Genomic DNA, 17,960 nt, shown 5'->3' with positions numbered 1-17,960 from the left:
GAAGAAACTTATTTACAATATTAATTATTTTAGTTCTTGATTGTACAAACTCTGGCCTGAAGACAATACTGGTGGGCTTTGTGTCCTTTCATTGAAAGGCCCTCATGCTCTGATAATGAAAATGCCTTAGTTTAAGTGGACATTAATACTTAGTTCTGAAATCTCAGGATACAATTCACAAAATAAAGTCATTTAAGTCATTTTTTCTGCTGTTGTTGTGATCCAGTAGAAGAACTCCTCCATCTTAAATCTACTTTTCCAGACAGATATAAATTACACTCACAGTAGTCCCTAATGTAAGTACACAGTATATTTAAACATGCACTTGCAAGGACATTTCACAATATTACATCCAGACTGCACAGCAGACCCCAGTGGTCACTAGGAAATCTGCCACAGTCCAGTTTCTCCAGCCCAAGTAGGTCCAAACTTCGTGGAATAAAGTGGCTCCCCCCTTCTGCTGCTGCTGCTCTGAAGAATATTCGATCAAAACGAAGTTTACAAGAACTGTGTATTCCCAGATTCGAGTTCATTTGTGTATCCCATGTATATCGGCAATGCTCGGGTTTGCCCAAAAACTCCCATACATCCAAAATGTTGTTAGGTAAACCACCAAATTTGGTAACCTGAAAAGAGACACAAAGAACACCCTAAGATTCATAGTCCGTTTTCCTCTAATTTGAAGAAGTGTCTTTGCTGTTAAGGATTTGAACTGCGTGGAGCCACTTTCATACGTTTCAAGGTAAATTAATGCAGCATAAAGACCATTGTTACAAGAAATCTGTGAAGCAGTTGTGGCAGTTACATCAGCAGCCGCAAAAACCTTGCACTTTTTGTGAAACATCTTTTATCTCGTAATGAAAATGCAGCTTATATGAGTGCAGTATGTAATATATTTGTTGATGTTAAGTACTGTCGAGTTGATTCTGACTCATAGTGAACCTATAGGGTCCCAGGGAGCAGCAGGTTAGTTTGAACTGCTGACCTTGTGATTCAAACTGACCTTGCAGTCCAAGGCACAGTGCCACACCAGGACTCCACATAATGCATACAACATACAAAATACATGTTAATCGACTGTTTATCTTATTGTAAGACTTCCATTCCAGTCAACAGTAGGTAATTAGTAGTTAGAGAGTCAAAATGTATACTGCACAAGGAGGGGGTTGGCACTCCTAAGCTCCACATTGTTCAGGGGTCAACAGTACCATGTGCAACATTTCTAATCACAACGTCAAAAATCATTTATTAACAAATACATTATGAAGATGATTTTGTTGCATGGTAATAAGTTGTTGGTTCTGACTCATAGGGACCCTGAACAGGGTTTCCACGGAGTGGCTACTGCATTTGAACTGCTGACCTTTCAGTTACTAATCCAGTGCTTATCCTACAGCACCGTACCAGGATTCCATGGTAATAAGTGGGCAATATAACACTATGAAGGTAATAAAAGATGTTTGGAAGTTTGCCATAAGTAATCCCTCACTTTGAGTGACAAATAAAACTCAGAAGGTTGGGTACATATGGCCTTAGTTACTGTTATTAATGTTGTTAGATGCCGTTGTGTTAGTTCCTATGTACAATCAGTGTACAACAGAGTAAAACACAACCCGGTCCTCTGCCCTCCTCACAGCTGTTATGTTTGAGTCCATCGTTGCAGCCACTGTGTCCATCTCACTGAGGGGCTTCCTCTGTTTCATTAACCCTCTACTTTACCAAGCATGATGTCCTTCCTTCTCCAGAGACTGATCCCTCCGAATAACATGACTATTGTTGTTGTTGTTATGTGCTGTGGAGTCAGTTCTGACTCATAGCGACCCTGTACAGGGTTTCCAAGGCTATAAATCTTTACGGGAGCAGAAAGCCTCATCTTTTTCCCACGGAACAGCTGGTAGATTCGAACTGCTGACCCTGAGGTTAGCAGTCTGATTCGTAACCACTACGCACTTTTTAAAACATGAACTGCTATTAGATAGTTGTTTTTTTTAAATGCACCCTAGTAAAAACAAGGCACAACTGCTACTCTACTAGTCTATGGATTTAAAGGTATACTACCCACCAATGTTAATCACAGGACTATTCACAACAGCAACAAGATAGAGACAGCCTAAGTGCCCATCAATGGAAGAATGGAGAAACAAATTTTGATACTTAACACACAATGGAATACTATGCTACCGTGAAGAATAACAATGAAACTGCATGCAAAACACCCAATAACATGGATGAACCTTGAGGACATTATGCTGAATGAAATTAGTCAGTCACAAAAGGCCAAATATTGCATTAAGACCATTACTGTAATAGCTCATGAAAAGATTTCCAAACTAAAAGAAAAACTATTTGATGGTTACCAGGGGTGAGAGGGAGGAGACAGTTAATTCACAAGTTAGGAGGTAGACAGATGATAGCTCTGGTAACAGGTAGGGCAATATACAAGGAGGGGGAGAATGGTAGATGAACAATGATGATAGGGGAAGACTTAGGGAGGTATGCATGGGCTAAATGGGATACAGGTAAATAGTGATGTATACACAACCTTGTAACAACACTGTTCTGTGATACAGGGATTGAGACATAGTCTAAATGGGTAAAGGAGGAGAAATAATGTTAAGGGGTTTGACTATCTTGGGGATATTGTTTTACCCTGCCTAGTAGTGTAAAATAGGCATTTGTGTGATAGAAATTAATACTGGGAATTATGATTACACAAAACTTACAAGCCCATCTTCAGCCTATAACTGATAGGATTCGCTATAAGGAGAATTCGAATTTTTCCTGGGAAATAGGCTTCTTGTTAATCCTTTGTGAAGTAGAGGAATCCTGAGCCCCACCCAGAACCTTCTGAGGTGGGACATTCCCACATGAAAAGACGTACACACCAACCTGGAATGGCTGGAAGAACAGAAGACACTTCTTTAAATAAAGACCAGCAGAAAAAAAGAAGAGTGTTTGGCTGTTAGAATATCAAGCAGGCTGTTTTTCCTGGAGCCATCGAGGCAAGAAAAGTCAGCCCATTAGGATAAACCCTGTCTAAGACTGAAACTCAAAGGGATCCCATCAGCAGTCTAGGATGCTCACTGGTGACTGCCCTGGTCTTGTGAATGGAAGTGAGAGAAATGTAGCAATGAAGACATGGGCTGAGTTTGGCCATGTCCCATAGACACCCGATGACCTTGAGAGGAGTGAGAGAAGAGGAAGAGCTGGTTCGTCTGAAGCTTAGGAAGATGTGTGAACTCTGAATCCCACAGGCAGCACTGACCTAGTCACTGGGGACTAGAGTTGAGAGTGAGGTGAGGAGAGGCATGTGAGGACTCCCAAACTTGCAGATAGTACCCAATCTGACCTAGTTTGGATGGCTAGCTGACCAGAATTTGACCAGATGAAGATAAAGAAGTTTGATACAGGGAGCAAGTGTAAATTTCTGTATTTTGATGAACTAAACCTGTGCTTATGGACACAGTTGCTCCAAATTCCAACTGTAATGGAAGGATTCTTCATATCAAGGATCAACCTCAATACACTGGGATGACAGGGATGGGCAACTTAGACAATGGCATAAAAAATGGGGGACTATAAAGGCATGAAGTGGCTGACTTACAAGCTTTCATGAGTGTGCTCAGTTTCAGAATGAGGGGATTAAAGAAAAATCCCCACTGAAAGTTTTCCTCGAGTTTTCAAGATGGATCTGGTAAAAGGGGATGAGGGGATGATGCTGATAGGCTTGTATGACTCAATTCTGAGTAACTGTTATCAGGACTAATTGTCACAGCTGTAAATTAGATGATGTGCAACAAAAAAGAGGGAGTAGTTAATATTTCATTTCAAAAACAGGACCATCAAGTGGGAAGAGCATTAACAGAGTGTGGGATCCTAACCAGAAAAGCAGTGACAGCAGAGATGGTAGCAGAGGTGATGGCCTAGAGAGACAGAGCAGTTGAGGACTCTAGGCCCATGGACTGAGAAAGGCTGGGTGCCTAGGGGAAGGAGGCTGGCTTGAAAAATGTGCCTTTTGGACATTTAAATGACTATGTATTTTTTGTTTTGTATGTGTACATCAAAAAAATGGGAATAGAGGTATAAATACTGTTAACTGATGGCACATAGATGGGATTGTAATCATTGCAATGAAATAAAACAGGATTTGTTGAATGTTAAACTGATACTTAGCCCTATAAACCTTCACTTAATCCTTTTAAGTAATTTAAAGTAAAAACTTTAAGAAATGGAACCAACTCCACAGCACATTAACTACTACTACTGCCTGTATGTTCTAATAATACTAATTCCCTCAGGGTCTTTATTTCTTCAATTTACTAACAGCATAAATTCTTTACTCTCTCATTCATGCTCCAGGGTTTTTTAAAAGTAGGGAAGTCAAACAGGTCAGTCAAAAAGCACAGCTGTTAATGTCACTGGTTAGCAAATAGTCCAATAAGAAGTCTGATATATTTTTGTAAATTTTAATTATCTGTGTACAAAGACATCAAGTTACCAAAGGAAGCAGTTTACTACCTCCTTTATCTGGAACACTGTCCTCTCTTCAGCAGTGAGTCCTGCACGCTTTCCCTGTCCATCTTCCTTCTCTCTTACTCCTAGAGCTTGTGACCAAGTGGAAACGAACAGGATCTCATTTCAATTCACTGTCTGATGTGAGCTTAGAGGGGGACAAAGGCAAGGCAGGCCTTATCATTTAGTATATTCTACATCTTCTCAATAAATCCCAACCAGTCTCAATGGAACTTCGGTGAAAGGGACAAGAAAAGGAAGGAGATTAAAGGTGAACTATAATGGTCAGACCTTTCTGTTATTCTTACCTAACAACTAGAAATACTGCAAATAATACTGCAAATAAAGTGAGCTCTTGTAGGCTTATTTTCTGGGTCTCTCTTGCTAACTCAGAATATGATGCTTTGTGTTATGTTTCATATGTGGTATTCATATGTTCCCCCCATTATATAGAAACCTCTCAGACACGTACTTCCCAGTACTGCTGTTAAGTGCTGTTGAGTCGGTGCCAACTCATAATGACACTAAATAGGGTTTCCAAGGAGCAGCTGGTGGATTTGAACGACTGACCTTACAGTTAGCAACCTAGTGCTTATCCTACAGCACCACACCAGGACTCCTCCCCAATACTTTGTTGTGGTGGTGGTTAAGTGCCATCAACTTGGTTGGTTCCAACTCACAGCAACCCTGTAGTGTTTCCATGAAACAGATGGTGGGTTTGAACCACCGACCTTACGATGAGCAGTCCAGTGCTGATCCTATAGCGCCATTCTAGGCATATAAAAAAGCCACTGTCACTGAGTTGATTGTGACTCACAGCGACCCTATACAAGTTTTCTGACAGGTGAACCTTTAAAGGAGCAGACAGCTTTATCTTTCTCCTGTGGAGCAAGTGGTGGTTTTGAACCACTGACACAGTAGTTAGCAGTCTAATACCCAGCCCACAGTGCCATTAGGCATAGACTAAAACACAAACCAAACCCATGCCATTGAGCCAATTCCGACTCATAGTGGCCCTGTATAGGGTTTATGAGACTGTAAATCTTTGTATAGAAGTTGTTGTTGTTATGTGCTGTGGAGTCGGTTCCGACTCATAGCAACCCTTATATAGGGTTTCTGAGGCTGTAAATCTTTACAAGAGCAGAAAGCCTCATCTTTCTCCCGTAGAACAGCTGGGAGTTTCGAACTGCTGACCGTGAGATTAGCAGACTGACTCGTAACCACTACGCTACCAGAGCTCCTTTGTTTAGAAGTAGACAGCCCCATATTTTCCCCACAGAGACATGAACTGTTGACCTTGTGGTTAGCGGTCCAGTGCTTATACTACAATGTCACGAAGGTTCTCCTAGGTATATACTGATGTTGTTAAGCCATTGAGTTGGTTCTGACTCACAGGAGCCCTGAATAGGGTTTCCAAGGAGCAGCTTGTAGATTTGAAGTTCCAATCTTGTGGTTTGCAGTCTGGTGCTTATCCTATAGCACCACACCAGGACTCCTACTAGGCATATGGTACAGATTAAATATTTGCTGAATTGCATTTGCAAAATCACTTTATACATTTTGAATAAACATAGTTCCTAGTTTGAATAGATTTGGTCAAAGGAATCAAAATTTGTTTCCACACCAATACTTATCACTGAACTGTGGCACTCACTTCGTGATCCCTTAAGTTTGTATCTCCTGCAAATATAACCGTAGTGGACTCTGGAGCCTCCTGCATTTCCTTTAGAACCACTTTCAACTGATTGATCCGTTCTTTAGCATGCCCTTTGGTGCTCTCCAAATGCGAAGTCATGAGGTAAAGTTCATTTCCCGACACACTCACCTACAACAGGACAGATGATTAGTCATTCAAACAGCTCACTGGCCGCTAATGTTGAGCTTTGATAATAGATAATAGGATCAGCAGACTACCTATCTACCTCAAGTGTCACCCCACTGTGAGCCCTTCCCCAGTGCCCTCACCAGGCACTAACTGGACCCCTTCTCCTATAGTACGACGGGCAGGCTGCTTGTAAAGCCCCCTGGACTGAATGACAGCACAGTTATTTCTCCCCTACAAAGATGAGTCACTTGTAAACGAAGAAGGGTCCTATTTATTACTCTGAAGCCCATGGGTGGTGCAAAGTTAAAGCAGTTAATGTGCTCAGCCACAAGCCCAAAGTCTAGAGTCCATTCAGATGATGATCTACTTTAGAAGAATCAGCCACTGAAATACCTGTGGAGCAAGTTTTACTGTGACACACCTGGGGTTCACCAGAATTCAGAACTGACTGGCAACTGGCTTTTATGTATTACTGTAGTAACAAAAATCTGCTTCATAGATACTCAAAAATGTTAGCTCCAGCCTACTTTTCCAACCTCCTTATCATCCTACACCCCTCCTTCATATTTTTCACACCCAACTAAATAAATGCTCATGCACACACATAGATACTCTGCCTTTTCCAACTTGCAAAAGCTTGTGCATACTAGTTCCTCCACCTGTACAGCCCTGCTTCTCTGTATCCTGATGTCTAAATCTTACCTATTTTTCCAGGAATTGAAACTCAAATGCCATTTCCTTCATGGAACATTTCTGGCTAAAATTCATCCACCTCTCTCTAAATGTCCACGGCACATCAGTTACACCTCTCTAGTGGTAGTTTATGTTGCTCTTTTATTTTAGTTACTAGATATGAGGGGGATTCAAAATGTGGAAAATCAGAATGAAAAGATAATGGAATTTTTCTATATATTTTTAAAGCCCCCTCACATGGAATCTTTCTTTACTAACCTGTAAATTTCATGTGAACAAGATTTATTTGAGTACCTTTTGTACCCCTCACAAAGTATAACACAGTAGTGAATACAGAGCTGGTAATAAACACATTACTTAAAGAAGCAAATGTGAAACGTTAGCAAACTCTTAGGAAGCTTTTTTTTTTTTTTTTAATGTTTTATTGTGAATTATGTGATAGTTTATATGGGAGAACATTAGCTTTACATTCATCCTATCGTATAAAGGAGCAACATAAGTACCACCAGAGAGGTGTAACTGATGTGCTGTGGACGTTTAGAGAGGGGAGGATGACTTCTAGCCAGAATTGTTCCATGAAGGTTTCCTGAAGGAAATGGCATTTGAGTTTCAATTGCCATGGTTACAATCCCCTCCATGTATCATCAACCAACCAAAGGGTATACTCTGCAAGCCTGCCTCCCGGTCCTCAGCACATAGCCCTTCTCCCTCTCTGGGTCTAGAGTCCCCAACTGCTCCATCTCTCAACGTCAACGTTTCTGCCTCCATCTCTGGCGTCACTGCTTCTCTGGGTAGGGTCTCGCACTCCACTCTTCTCCCTTGATGGTCCTAGGGACTGCCGCTCCTGGACTGCAAAGTCAACCACTCCCCTCCTTTTGCTACAAACGTCTACCTTTACATTTCCATCCCTCACAGTCAGTCCTGATAGCAACTATTCAATATTGTACCACGTACTTGAGTGCCATCCCCATATCCTTTCACCAGCCCCACCCAGACAGATTGGATACTACTCTGTGGAGATTCTACCTTCCTCTGTGCCCTCTGGATCCAGGCTCCCTCTTGAAAGCTTGTAAGCCAGTCACTTCTTGCCTTTGTAGATCCCGCATTTTGGGTAGCCAATGTCCAAGTTGCCCACCCCTGTCTACTCTGTGTATGGAGGGGGTGGGAATGATCTTTGCTGAAACGATTTATTCCCTCTTTTGAGCTACTTCATCCACTGTGTAGGTCAAGTTCATCAAATTATTCTTTTTTCCCTCTTCTTTCTTTTTGTAGTTGAGTTCTTATCATCCAGCCATTGAAGCCAGGTCAAGTGAGTATTAATCTGCAAGTGTGGATATTCTTGTGCATATGCCCTCACTTCTTATCCGCTGGACGCTTCACTCTCCACTCAAGTCCTCTGTGGCTATGTCACTGACTCTGGGCAGGAAGCTCTTAAAGGTTCCTTAAGAACTATATGTGAGGACCAAAAAGACACCACCATGGAACTATAAAATAAGTCAATTATCTTTTTAAAAAGTTACTTACATGTAAGCATAAAAGGTTTCTCATCATTTTGGTACTTGGAAAAGGAATAATCTCTTGGTTTTTTAGTTTCACTCTTGATTTCTTCAACATTATAGCTGTGAAATATCCTTCTTCATTACCTTTAAATGGTTGTGAAAAAGGATTTAGGCTGGTAAAGAAACTACACTTAGAATATTTTCAGCTTATCACAAGTTCCCCTACTAAAGATTTTTGCAACAGATACAGATATTTAAATAGACTTAAATCTTTAAAGAAAATAATTCAAGGTGGCAGTTGAGTCTGTAGATTTAATTGCCCCTCTATAAATTCAACTACATGAAAGAAATTTAAAAATAAGAATAAATTCACCTGTCGCAACAATAATTTTGGGTGCCAATATCGAACAAGAAAAATTGAGAAACTTCACAAAAACAGTAGAGGTGACACTTGAACTAAGGCAAAATGACATGCATTTACTTCTACTTACTCTAGAAGGACCACAAAAAATTTCATTAATTGAAAAATAATTTTAATGGTCTATCTATCTATCTATCTATACCTGTATCTATATACATATATATAGAGAGAGAGAGACCTCTGGTAGTATAGTAGTTATGAGTCAGGTTGCTAATCTAACAGTCAACAGTTCAAAACTACCAGTTGTCCCTTGGTAGAAAGATGAGGCTTTCTGCTCCCGTAGAGATTTACAGCCTTGGAAACCCTATACAGGGTCGCTATAAGTCGGAACCAACTCTACAGCAAATAACCACCATTTATGAATATATTGTTGTTAAGTGCCACAGAGTCAGTTCCGACTCATAGCGACCCTGGATAGGGTTTCTGAGGAGTGGCTGATGGGCTTGAACCACTGACCTTGAAGTTCAAACTGACCTTGCATTAACCCGCAGAACCACACCAGGACTCCATAAACGTACTCAGTCAAAGCAAAACATACTGAAAAATCAAAAAATGAAACATACAGGGGAAAAACCCACCAAAAAAACAAATGAGGAATAAACATAAAACTCTTTTTAAAAGCATAATTGAAATGACTGTCACGTCAAATTTTAAACAATTTTATTATACCAAAAAGCTAGTCAGTCTTTAAAATCTTGGTTAATTTGTATTTTCCTGAAAACTCACCCATTTCAGTCATTTTTTCATACTATATTTAGCTATATAGAATTTTCCTAGAATTCTTTCAATGTCTTCTTTCTGTTGTTAAGTGCCGTCAAGTCAGTTCTGACTCACAGCGACCCTGTATAGAGTTTCCAAGGAGTGGCAGGTGGGTTTGAACTGTTGACCTTATGGTTAATAGACCACTGCCAATCCTACAGTGAAATACCAAGACTCTGTATATTCTCAGGGCTAATTTTCTCAAACTTATTATTTGTGCCTTTTCTCCTCTATCCTCCATTAAGCTAACTTTTATCTCTTTAAAAAGAAAAGTTGACTTACATAAAAGTAAAATTGTTACCTGTAATAATGTCATAACTGCTTGCTCTCTTCCTTAGGTAGCTACAGTATGGAGGAATAACTTCTTGCAGAAATACCACATCTGGGTTGTACCTAATTTAAAACATCTGTTTATTATAAACACTAGGCATACCATTTCACTTTCAGCAAGCTGATGAAGCAAATTTCAGAACATAAAAGAGAGCAATACAAAACTGCGACCCTCTAGGACACCTAACTGAGCTTTGATAACTACAAATTGAGGACCTGGGCCATTTATTATAGTAGAGTTGAATTTTTAAAAAGCTGACATGACAACACTTCAAAACGGGAAGAACTGGAATCACTAACAGTAGAAACTACTACACTCAGAGTATAAAATGGTCCTGTAGTCTAACATTTTAAATGTTATTATTTCTTTTGATCTCCTCAAAACAATTATCCACAAGGAAGAAACAGCTCCACAGAGCTTACATAACTTGCCCAAACTCACAGAACCAGTACATAAATGTTTCTGGTAACTTTGTTTACATAGCAATAATTGTATCCAAAGTTAAACAAGCAAAGTAGGACTAGAGGCTTCTAACAAAACTAAGTTTACTCCTGCACCCCACGCTTAGTCCTGTATCTTGCCCTTGGAGGCATCACTTTCAATTTCTTCAGGTGTTGTTCTCAGAGCTTAACTTTGAACCCAGGTCTGACTCCACAGTCCACAATCTTGACCTGTTAGACTGCAGAAAGGCAAGACATAATTATTAGGCCACGATTAAACTGAAGTAATACTTACAAAGCTAAATAGGAACATATCCCTCGAGCCCTCTCTGGCAGATTGTTGAGATCCAATCCATCAATATTCCAGGTAATGAAAGAGAACATACTACCATCTTCTTGCTGAACATTTTCAGGCGGGCTAATTTTAGAATTAGTGGAATCAGTTGTTTCTTCTTGAGTTAGGTCAACACTGGCAAGATCAGAATGAAACACAACTGGTACATAATCTATAAACTGAATAATTTAGGAATTCTTTTGTGAGTATTTGTAGTCCTCAGGTCCCAGACACAAAGTGCCCTTACAAGTTCCTGCCTCTAGGAAAGCACAAGCCGTGTAACTGAAGAGCCTTCGTATTCTTAGTGTTATTCAGGTAGATGCTCACTTATCCACTTACATCCGCCAATTCAATGTCCTTCAATGACATGTCACTAAAATGACTGGATAAATCACAACCCCGAAATTAGACTAAGGAATGTACGTTACCCAAGTTTGACTGTATCCACTGGTATATTTCAGTAAGATCCAACAGGTGGCAGAGAAATAAATAATGGCTGCAAATTCTTTAATACTTCAAAACTGAGAAGTGAAGTCTACCTCCCATCCCCTGGAACCTGGACCTTGGTAACTTGTTTGACCCACAGAATATGGTAGAAATGATACTCTGGCACTTTCTCAGAAGCCTGGCAGTTTCCACTCAGGCCTTTTGGAACTCTCTCCTGGAACCCTACACAGTCATGTTAAGGAGACAGACTCTCCTGACAGAGTCTGCTATGAAGCAGAAGCCGCAGGAATGTGCTCCAGTTTACATCCTACCCGGTCCCACCAAGGTTCCACATATATAAGCAGAGAGACAACACATAATTAAAAGGTGACTGCTAACTACTAAATCAGCAGTTCAAACTCACCAACTACTCCTTGGAAACCCTATACAGGGTCACTCTCAGTTGGAAGCGACTCTGTGACACGTAAGAACAAGCTAAGGATTATAAACTATACATAAATTTATATCTTCAATAGGTTTGATGCTAATATTTTCATTTTGAAATTATTTTAGCTTAAACAATTGCAAAAAGAGTAAAAAGAATTCCTGCACACCCTTCTCTCAGATTCACCAGATGTTAACTTCTTACTTAGCATTGACTTGTTTTATTGTAAAATGTTTATGTAAACACTCATCAAACAAGGGCATACACACCCTATTATTATCAAGTCAGGAAATTAACACTGACATGAGGGTATTAGCTAATTAAAATTTTATTCTAATGTCACCAGTTGTAGGAACTAATGCCTTCATCCAGGATTGCATGCTGCATTCAGAAGTCGCATCTCTTTTAGTCTCGAATCCAAAAGAATTCTTGGCTTTGTCACTCAGGTCCGTGACATTTTTGAATACTACAGGCCATTTATTTTACACCCTTCAGTTTATGCTAATCGGATGTTTTCTCATGGTCAGATTCAGGTTATGCAATTTGGGGGGCAGGAACATCAAGAAATGACAGTATTTCTTCCTCAGAACACCTGATATGGATGTGTTCCCGTACTGGTAACACAACTCTGATCACTACATTAAAGATGGTGTCAGCCAGGTTCCCACCACAAAGCTGTGATTTCCCCCTTTGTGGTCTAAGTATTCTGTGGATAGGTATTTTGAGACTGTGTAGATAATTTTTCATCAAATTTTCACCTACTAGTTTCAGATAAACACACATAATAAATGTATCGGTGATTATTAATATGGTAGTTTTTCAAATTCTATTATGTGTTCTATATAGATTAATTACTCACTGCCATCTAGTTGATTCTGATTCATACCTCGTATAGGGTTGTGCTGAGGCTATAAATCTTTCCGGGAACAGACAGCCTCATCTTTCTCATGCTGAATGACTGGTGGGTTTGAACTTCAGACTTTGCGGTCAGCAGTCCAGTGCTTATCCTACAGCATCATCAGGGCTCCTTTCTAGGTACATTCCCATTACCATCAAGTCGATTCTAATTCATATCCCCCCTGTAAAGGGTTTCCACAGCTGTAAAACTTCTAATGTAATAGAAAACCTCATCTTTCTCCAAAGGAGCTGCTGATGGGTTTGAACTGCTTCCCTTACAGTTAGCAGTCCAATGCTTATCCTACAGTGGCCACTAGGGATAGCAGTTAGAATTCTACTGAAAGACAAGGCATTCTCTTCTCCCCTGAACTGCTGTATCTATATCAGTATGGACTCTTATCTTATTCCATGGATTAGAATCTGCTCCTACAATACTGTGCTTGCTTAAGTTGTCACAAACTGGAGCAGGAGTGGGAGAGTTCAGGTTGGTTCCTATGTCCTGCTGGCAGGCCCCCATTTATTCTGACACTTCTTACTTTCTAACAGGACAACACAGTCCAGGCTCCTCTTCTAGTTTACTTGGAATTAGATTGCTAGATCTTTCTTACAAGGTGCCTCCAGGTGGACTCGAACCTCCAACCTTTTGGTTACCAGCTGAGTTCATTAACTGTACCACCCAAGAACTCCAGGTTACAACAGCTGCTGTTGTTGTTGTGAGTCATTTCTGACTCACGATGATGCTATAGGACAGAGCAGAACTGTCTCATAGACTGTAATTCTTTTCTAGGCTGTCCTCTTTATGGGAACAGAATGCGAGGTCTATTCTGCTGTGGAGCATTTAACCACTGCAACACCATGGTGCCTTGGATGCAATGAATGGACACCAATTCAGGCTGGGTTAAGCAAAACAGGAATGTATAAAGACACATCAAGGCATCACAGAGGCAGCTATAGGAATGCAACCATGCTTAAGGAAAGAAAATTAGGGCTTTATTTCAATTTCCTTCCGCTCAGTCTCTTTCTATGGACCAACATTCTTGGTTTTTCATGCAAAACATGCATGAATATGAATCCCCACTGCTCCTAAATTAACATGTGATGAATCCAGCTCCCCAGGAAGATTCATACTTGACTCTCCAGGTATTAATTTCAAAATCCCAGGAGAGGGGAACTGACTGGCCAGTTGAGACTAAATGAACACCACCTAATCCAATGGGCTCTGGCTATTATAAGATGGTTGTTGTTGTTGTTAGGTGCCATCGAGTCGGTACTGACCCATAGCAACCTTATGCACAGTAGAATGAAACACTGCCCCATCCTGGACCAACCTCACTATTGTTGCCATGCTTGAGCCCACTGATGATGCCACTTTGCCAATCCATCATTATAAGATGGTAGTCAGAAATATATCACTGTGAGTGGGATGAAGAATTTCCCAACAAAAGGGACTAGACAGAGAAAAGTGAAATTATATTACCACATCAGTGCAGCCATAAGGTCAAAGATAACAACCAGCCTCCATCTGGTGGGACAGTGGTTAAAGCAATTAGCTGCCAACAAAAAGGTTGGTATTTCACACCCACCAGCTGCTCTGGAAGAGAAAAATGAGGCAGTCTGCTTCCTTAAATACTTACAGCCTTAGAAACCCTGCGTGGTCCTAGAAGGCTGCTAGGGGTTTGAATCAACACATGGCAATGGATTGGTTTTTTTTAATGAACAGTCAAGTAAACAGGCTGCTCACAAAGTTGAGGGAACTTTACACATTTAATATATTATTTGTTGTTATGTGCCATGGAGTCGGTTCCTACCCATAGCAACCCTGTGCAGGGTTTCCGAGGCTTGTAAATCTTTGGTGGTTGTGGTGGCTGTGTGCTGTGGAGTTGGTTCTGACTCATAGTGACCCTGCACAGGGTTTCCGAGGTTGTAAATCTTTACGGGAGCAGAAAGCTTCATCTTTTTCCAGCGGAATAGCTGGTAGTTTCGAACTGCTGACCTTGCGGTTCACAGCCCAATTGGTAACCACTACGCTACCAGAGCTCCTTAATACATATTTACTGAGAGCTTATTAATGTGTCAATTACAGTTAGGCTTTAAAAATATCAATCATGCATAAAACAAAGAGTCTTTATCTCTAATAAACATGTAGTCTAGTAGATTAAGGAAATATTAAACAATTATAATATGAACTAGTGGAGCGCTATGGCTCTGTAGACTAACACTAGACTGTGAACCACAATGTTGGGGTCCGAGACCTTCAGCAGCTCTGAGACCACCAACAGCTCCGTGAGGGCGAAAGGTGAGGCTTTCTGTTCCCGCAACTGTAGATATTTACTGCCTCGAAAACCCTTTACAGAATCGCTATGAGTAAGACTAGATGGCACTTAACAACATGAGTTGCACCAACTCAAGAGCACTTCAATTAAGTTATGCAGGTTGCTGAGCACCTAAGAGGAAAGCCATTAATGTTTAAACCAGGGCCTTTAAGATGAAAAATTATTTAAGAAGGAAGGAGAAAAGGTTCTAGGCAAAGTGAATACCTTTCTAAAGGTTGAAAGGCAGGAGGAAATGGCCCATTGAAGAATCCTCAAGTTTGTTGTAGGATAGGGAAAGAGAAGGTGGGAGCTGAATCTGGAAAGACAGGCAGTGGCCAAACCGCGGAGGAGCTTGTAAAACAACTGGACTTTATTTTCAAAGCTGAAGTGCGGGAATTTGGAAGGGGATAGTGGAATAACGAGAGTGCGTTTTTTGTTTTTTAAATCACTCAGGCCAGCCAGCGGCGGCGGGCAAATAAAACGATAAAGAATGACAGGCGCCTTTCTAAATTGCCATTATTCAATAGAAGATTTTGCCTCATTCACTACAAATGTTTACGTATCTCCATTAAATAGAGTCAAAAACGACATGTCAGGTTGTCCTCGGATTCCGAATCACGTTCGCAGACTCCCAATTAGGAACCTTGGGAGAGCAGCGTTAGCCCCGCAGCGGAGGAGCATCTTCCAACTACGCGGCACCTACACAAACTCTCCGCCAGCTCACTCAGCCGCAGAACTGCCCCGGGCATCGCCCGTCCGACTCCCGGCCAGCCCCACGGGCCCAGCGCACCATCGTCACCTACCAGGTTTCGGGCTCCGAGGGGCCCTGTAGGCAGCTTTCCAAGGCGCTCTCGTCCACAGGCGGCTCAAAGTAGGAGTTCAACGCTCTCTGAAAAGCAAAGGCAGAGATATTGGGCTTGTGCGCTCCAGGAGACTAGGGAAAGAGCGGGAAGTGAGAGATCGCGCAACCGTACTTCAATCTCCCAGTCGTTCTCTGTCAGGTAGCACTGAGCCACCGAAGCGTCGCAGCTCGCGATAGAGGCAAACTCCGCACACAGGAGTCGCCGCTTTTTAACCTCCGGTTCTCCCTCTTCCCCAGCCGCCTCGGGCGGGGCCCCAAGATCGCTCCCGAGCTCCATGAGTACACTGATTGCAGACCGCCCCTTTGATTGCCCGGCGGCCGACGCCTGGGTCTGCGCAGGCGCCCGCCGCCAAGGCGCTGCGTGATAAGAGTCCGGTGAGGAAACTCGCTCCGCTGCCTTAGAGCTAAAGGTGCGGCTGCGCGGCTCCTGAGATCAGCGAGGCTGTTTGGGATGGGACGGCGCATGCGTGCTGGTTCACGCCTAGCGCGGGACGTCAGTGCGCTAGCTGCGAGGCACTCTGCTGGGCGGAGAGGACTGTTTGCCCTCTGTGTCCTTGTTCCTTTGGTGAACTTTTGGGCTTTCCTCCTCTACGTAGATTCATTCCTAATCTGGATCCAGAAGCCGGGGAGAAGCCGGGAAGCGGTCCACTATGAGCGGCCTGACACAGAGCATCCGGGAGGTGCTGAAGGCCATGGCCAATGTGCGTGGCTTTGATAGAGTTTTGGAAAAGGTATTGGAGACGAAACCGCGAGCGCTAAATAAATATCTTTCTAGATTCTGCTGGAGTACGCCTGTACATCGCCCTGGTGATGTTAGTTACTATTTTAATGGATAACCTATTAAGTGCTAGGTCTGGTGCATAGATTATCTCATCTAATCCTAGATAAACTTGGTTATCTCTCGAGACGAGTTTCTCTGTGCTAGTTTCCCTGCTGATTGAGAAGTTGGCACTTCGAACCTACATAGTGGCTTCACGCGAACCCACCGGGATCTGCTCCCATAAAGACTACAGTCTGGGAAACTCCCAAGGGACAGTTCTACTCCATCACATGGTGACTCCGAGTCAGGTTGATTAGGCACTTAACAGAGCTGGAAAAGACTTTAGAGTTAGATCATTTAGCAAACAAGTACCTGCTGTTCTCCGGAGAAAAAAGTAGGACAGCCCCCATATTGGAAAGGCTCTCACAGTCCAGAACACTGTAATTTGCCTGGAGGTAGGAAAGCAAAATGCTAGGTAGAGTGTTGGGTCGAAGGTAGGAGAGTCATTTGGTTTTTGTATGTCCTAAACGCTGTGGGTTAATGCGCCAGACTGCAAAGCCGTTTCAACTGCAAGGTTAGCGGTTCAGGCTCACCAGCTGCTTCTCCGAAACCCTATACAGGGTCGCTATGGGTCAGAGTCGACTTGAAGGCACTTACCAACAACAAAGAAGTAAGCATTAACCTTTGGTGGAAGGTGGGTTGCGTCTCAGACACCAGCGCATGCTAGGTTAGAGGTGGATTCGTGTAAAGGAGCTGGGAGAAGGATTTGGTAGGGCCATTCCCTGCCACCTTTGCACACGAACTACCCCAGACTCTTAATTTCTAGTATCTAAATCATGTTCCATGTTGTTAAGTGCCATTGAGTTGGGTCCGACTCAAAGTGTGGGTTTCTAAGGAGTGACTGGTGAGCTTGAACCACAAACCTTGTGGCTCAAACGGATCTTGTAGGCCAACGTATTAGCTCACAGATTATTATCAGCTGTGCAAAACATTCATCTTAAAAACGTACAGTATTTTTTCCTAAAGGTTTTAATACATGGGTGCTTGTTTTTCTTCTGATTATGATAGAGTGCTGGGAAGTCGGGGAATGTTTGGAAGTGGAGTTAAAATATTGATCACCTACAGTTGTTTGTACGAGAATGTAGGGCTTTGTAGGTCCCCTCCTGGAACACAACTTTTGGGCTATATTTTCAAAATATAAATAATAGCTCCCTACTTCTCTCTTAAAGGAGCTCTGGTAGCGGAGTGGATTATGAGCCGAGCTGCTACCTGAAAGGTCAGCAGTATGAATCTACCAGCCACTCTGCAGGAGAAAGATGAGGCTTTTGGCTGGCGAAAAGATTGACAGCTTTGGAAACTATACAGGGAAGCTATGAGTGGGAATGATCTCACAGCATACCACCACCACCACCACCACTGCTCTCCTAAGGCGTTTTGGTGGCAC

At 42.1% G+C, this 17,960-nt stretch overlaps 2 protein-coding genes across 2 annotated transcripts in view; one reads left to right on the top strand and one right to left on the bottom strand.

The window, feature by feature from the left end:
* Nucleotides 1-315: 315 nt before the first annotated feature.
* On the bottom strand, nt 316-16,033 carry TDP2 (tyrosyl-DNA phosphodiesterase 2). Its single transcript, XM_006872831.1, has 7 exons — nt 15,869-16,033; nt 15,698-15,783; nt 10,776-10,949; nt 10,011-10,102; nt 8,555-8,673; nt 6,167-6,337; nt 316-626 (listed from the first exon to the last, which is right to left on the bottom strand). The coding sequence occupies exons 1-7, from the start codon at nt 16,031-16,033 to the stop codon at nt 339-341; spliced, it is 1,095 nt and encodes a 364-aa protein (XP_006872893.1). The 3' UTR covers nt 316-338.
* ACOT13 (acyl-CoA thioesterase 13) overlaps nt 16,032-17,960 on the top strand; it is a 17,927-nt gene continuing 15,998 nt past the window's right edge. The window contains exons 1-2 of the mRNA XM_006872889.1: nt 16,032-16,117; nt 16,376-16,487. Of these exons, the coding sequence (XP_006872951.1) occupies nt 16,032-16,117; nt 16,376-16,487 (198 nt within the window). The remainder of the gene's footprint in view (nt 16,118-16,375; nt 16,488-17,960) is intronic.

The sequence above is a fragment of the Chrysochloris asiatica genome, unplaced genomic scaffold (assembly GCF_000296735.1).
Source record: "Chrysochloris asiatica unplaced genomic scaffold, ChrAsi1.0 scaffold00213, whole genome shotgun sequence".
NCBI classification, from domain to species: domain Eukaryota; kingdom Metazoa; phylum Chordata; class Mammalia; order Afrosoricida; family Chrysochloridae; genus Chrysochloris; species Chrysochloris asiatica.
Note: the sequence above shows the minus strand (reverse complement) of the source record. Positions and strands in the feature narration are given on the sequence as shown.

What these genes read in the sequence shown, in the direction of transcription:
- TDP2 (XM_006872831.1), bottom strand. Translation starts at nt 16,033, where the DNA reads ATGGAGCTCGGGAGCGATCTTGGGGCCCCGCCCGAGGCGGCTGGGGAA. An exon ending in AGAACGACTGGGAGATTGAA is followed by an intron (nt 15,784 to 15,868) that starts GTACGGTTGCGC and finishes TTTGCTTTTCAG; the next exon opens with AGAGCGTTGAACTCCTACTT. An exon ending in CAGTTATGACATTATTACAG is followed by an intron (nt 8,674 to 10,010) that starts GTAACAATTTTA and finishes AACCATTTAAAG; the next exon opens with GTAATGAAGAAGGATATTTC.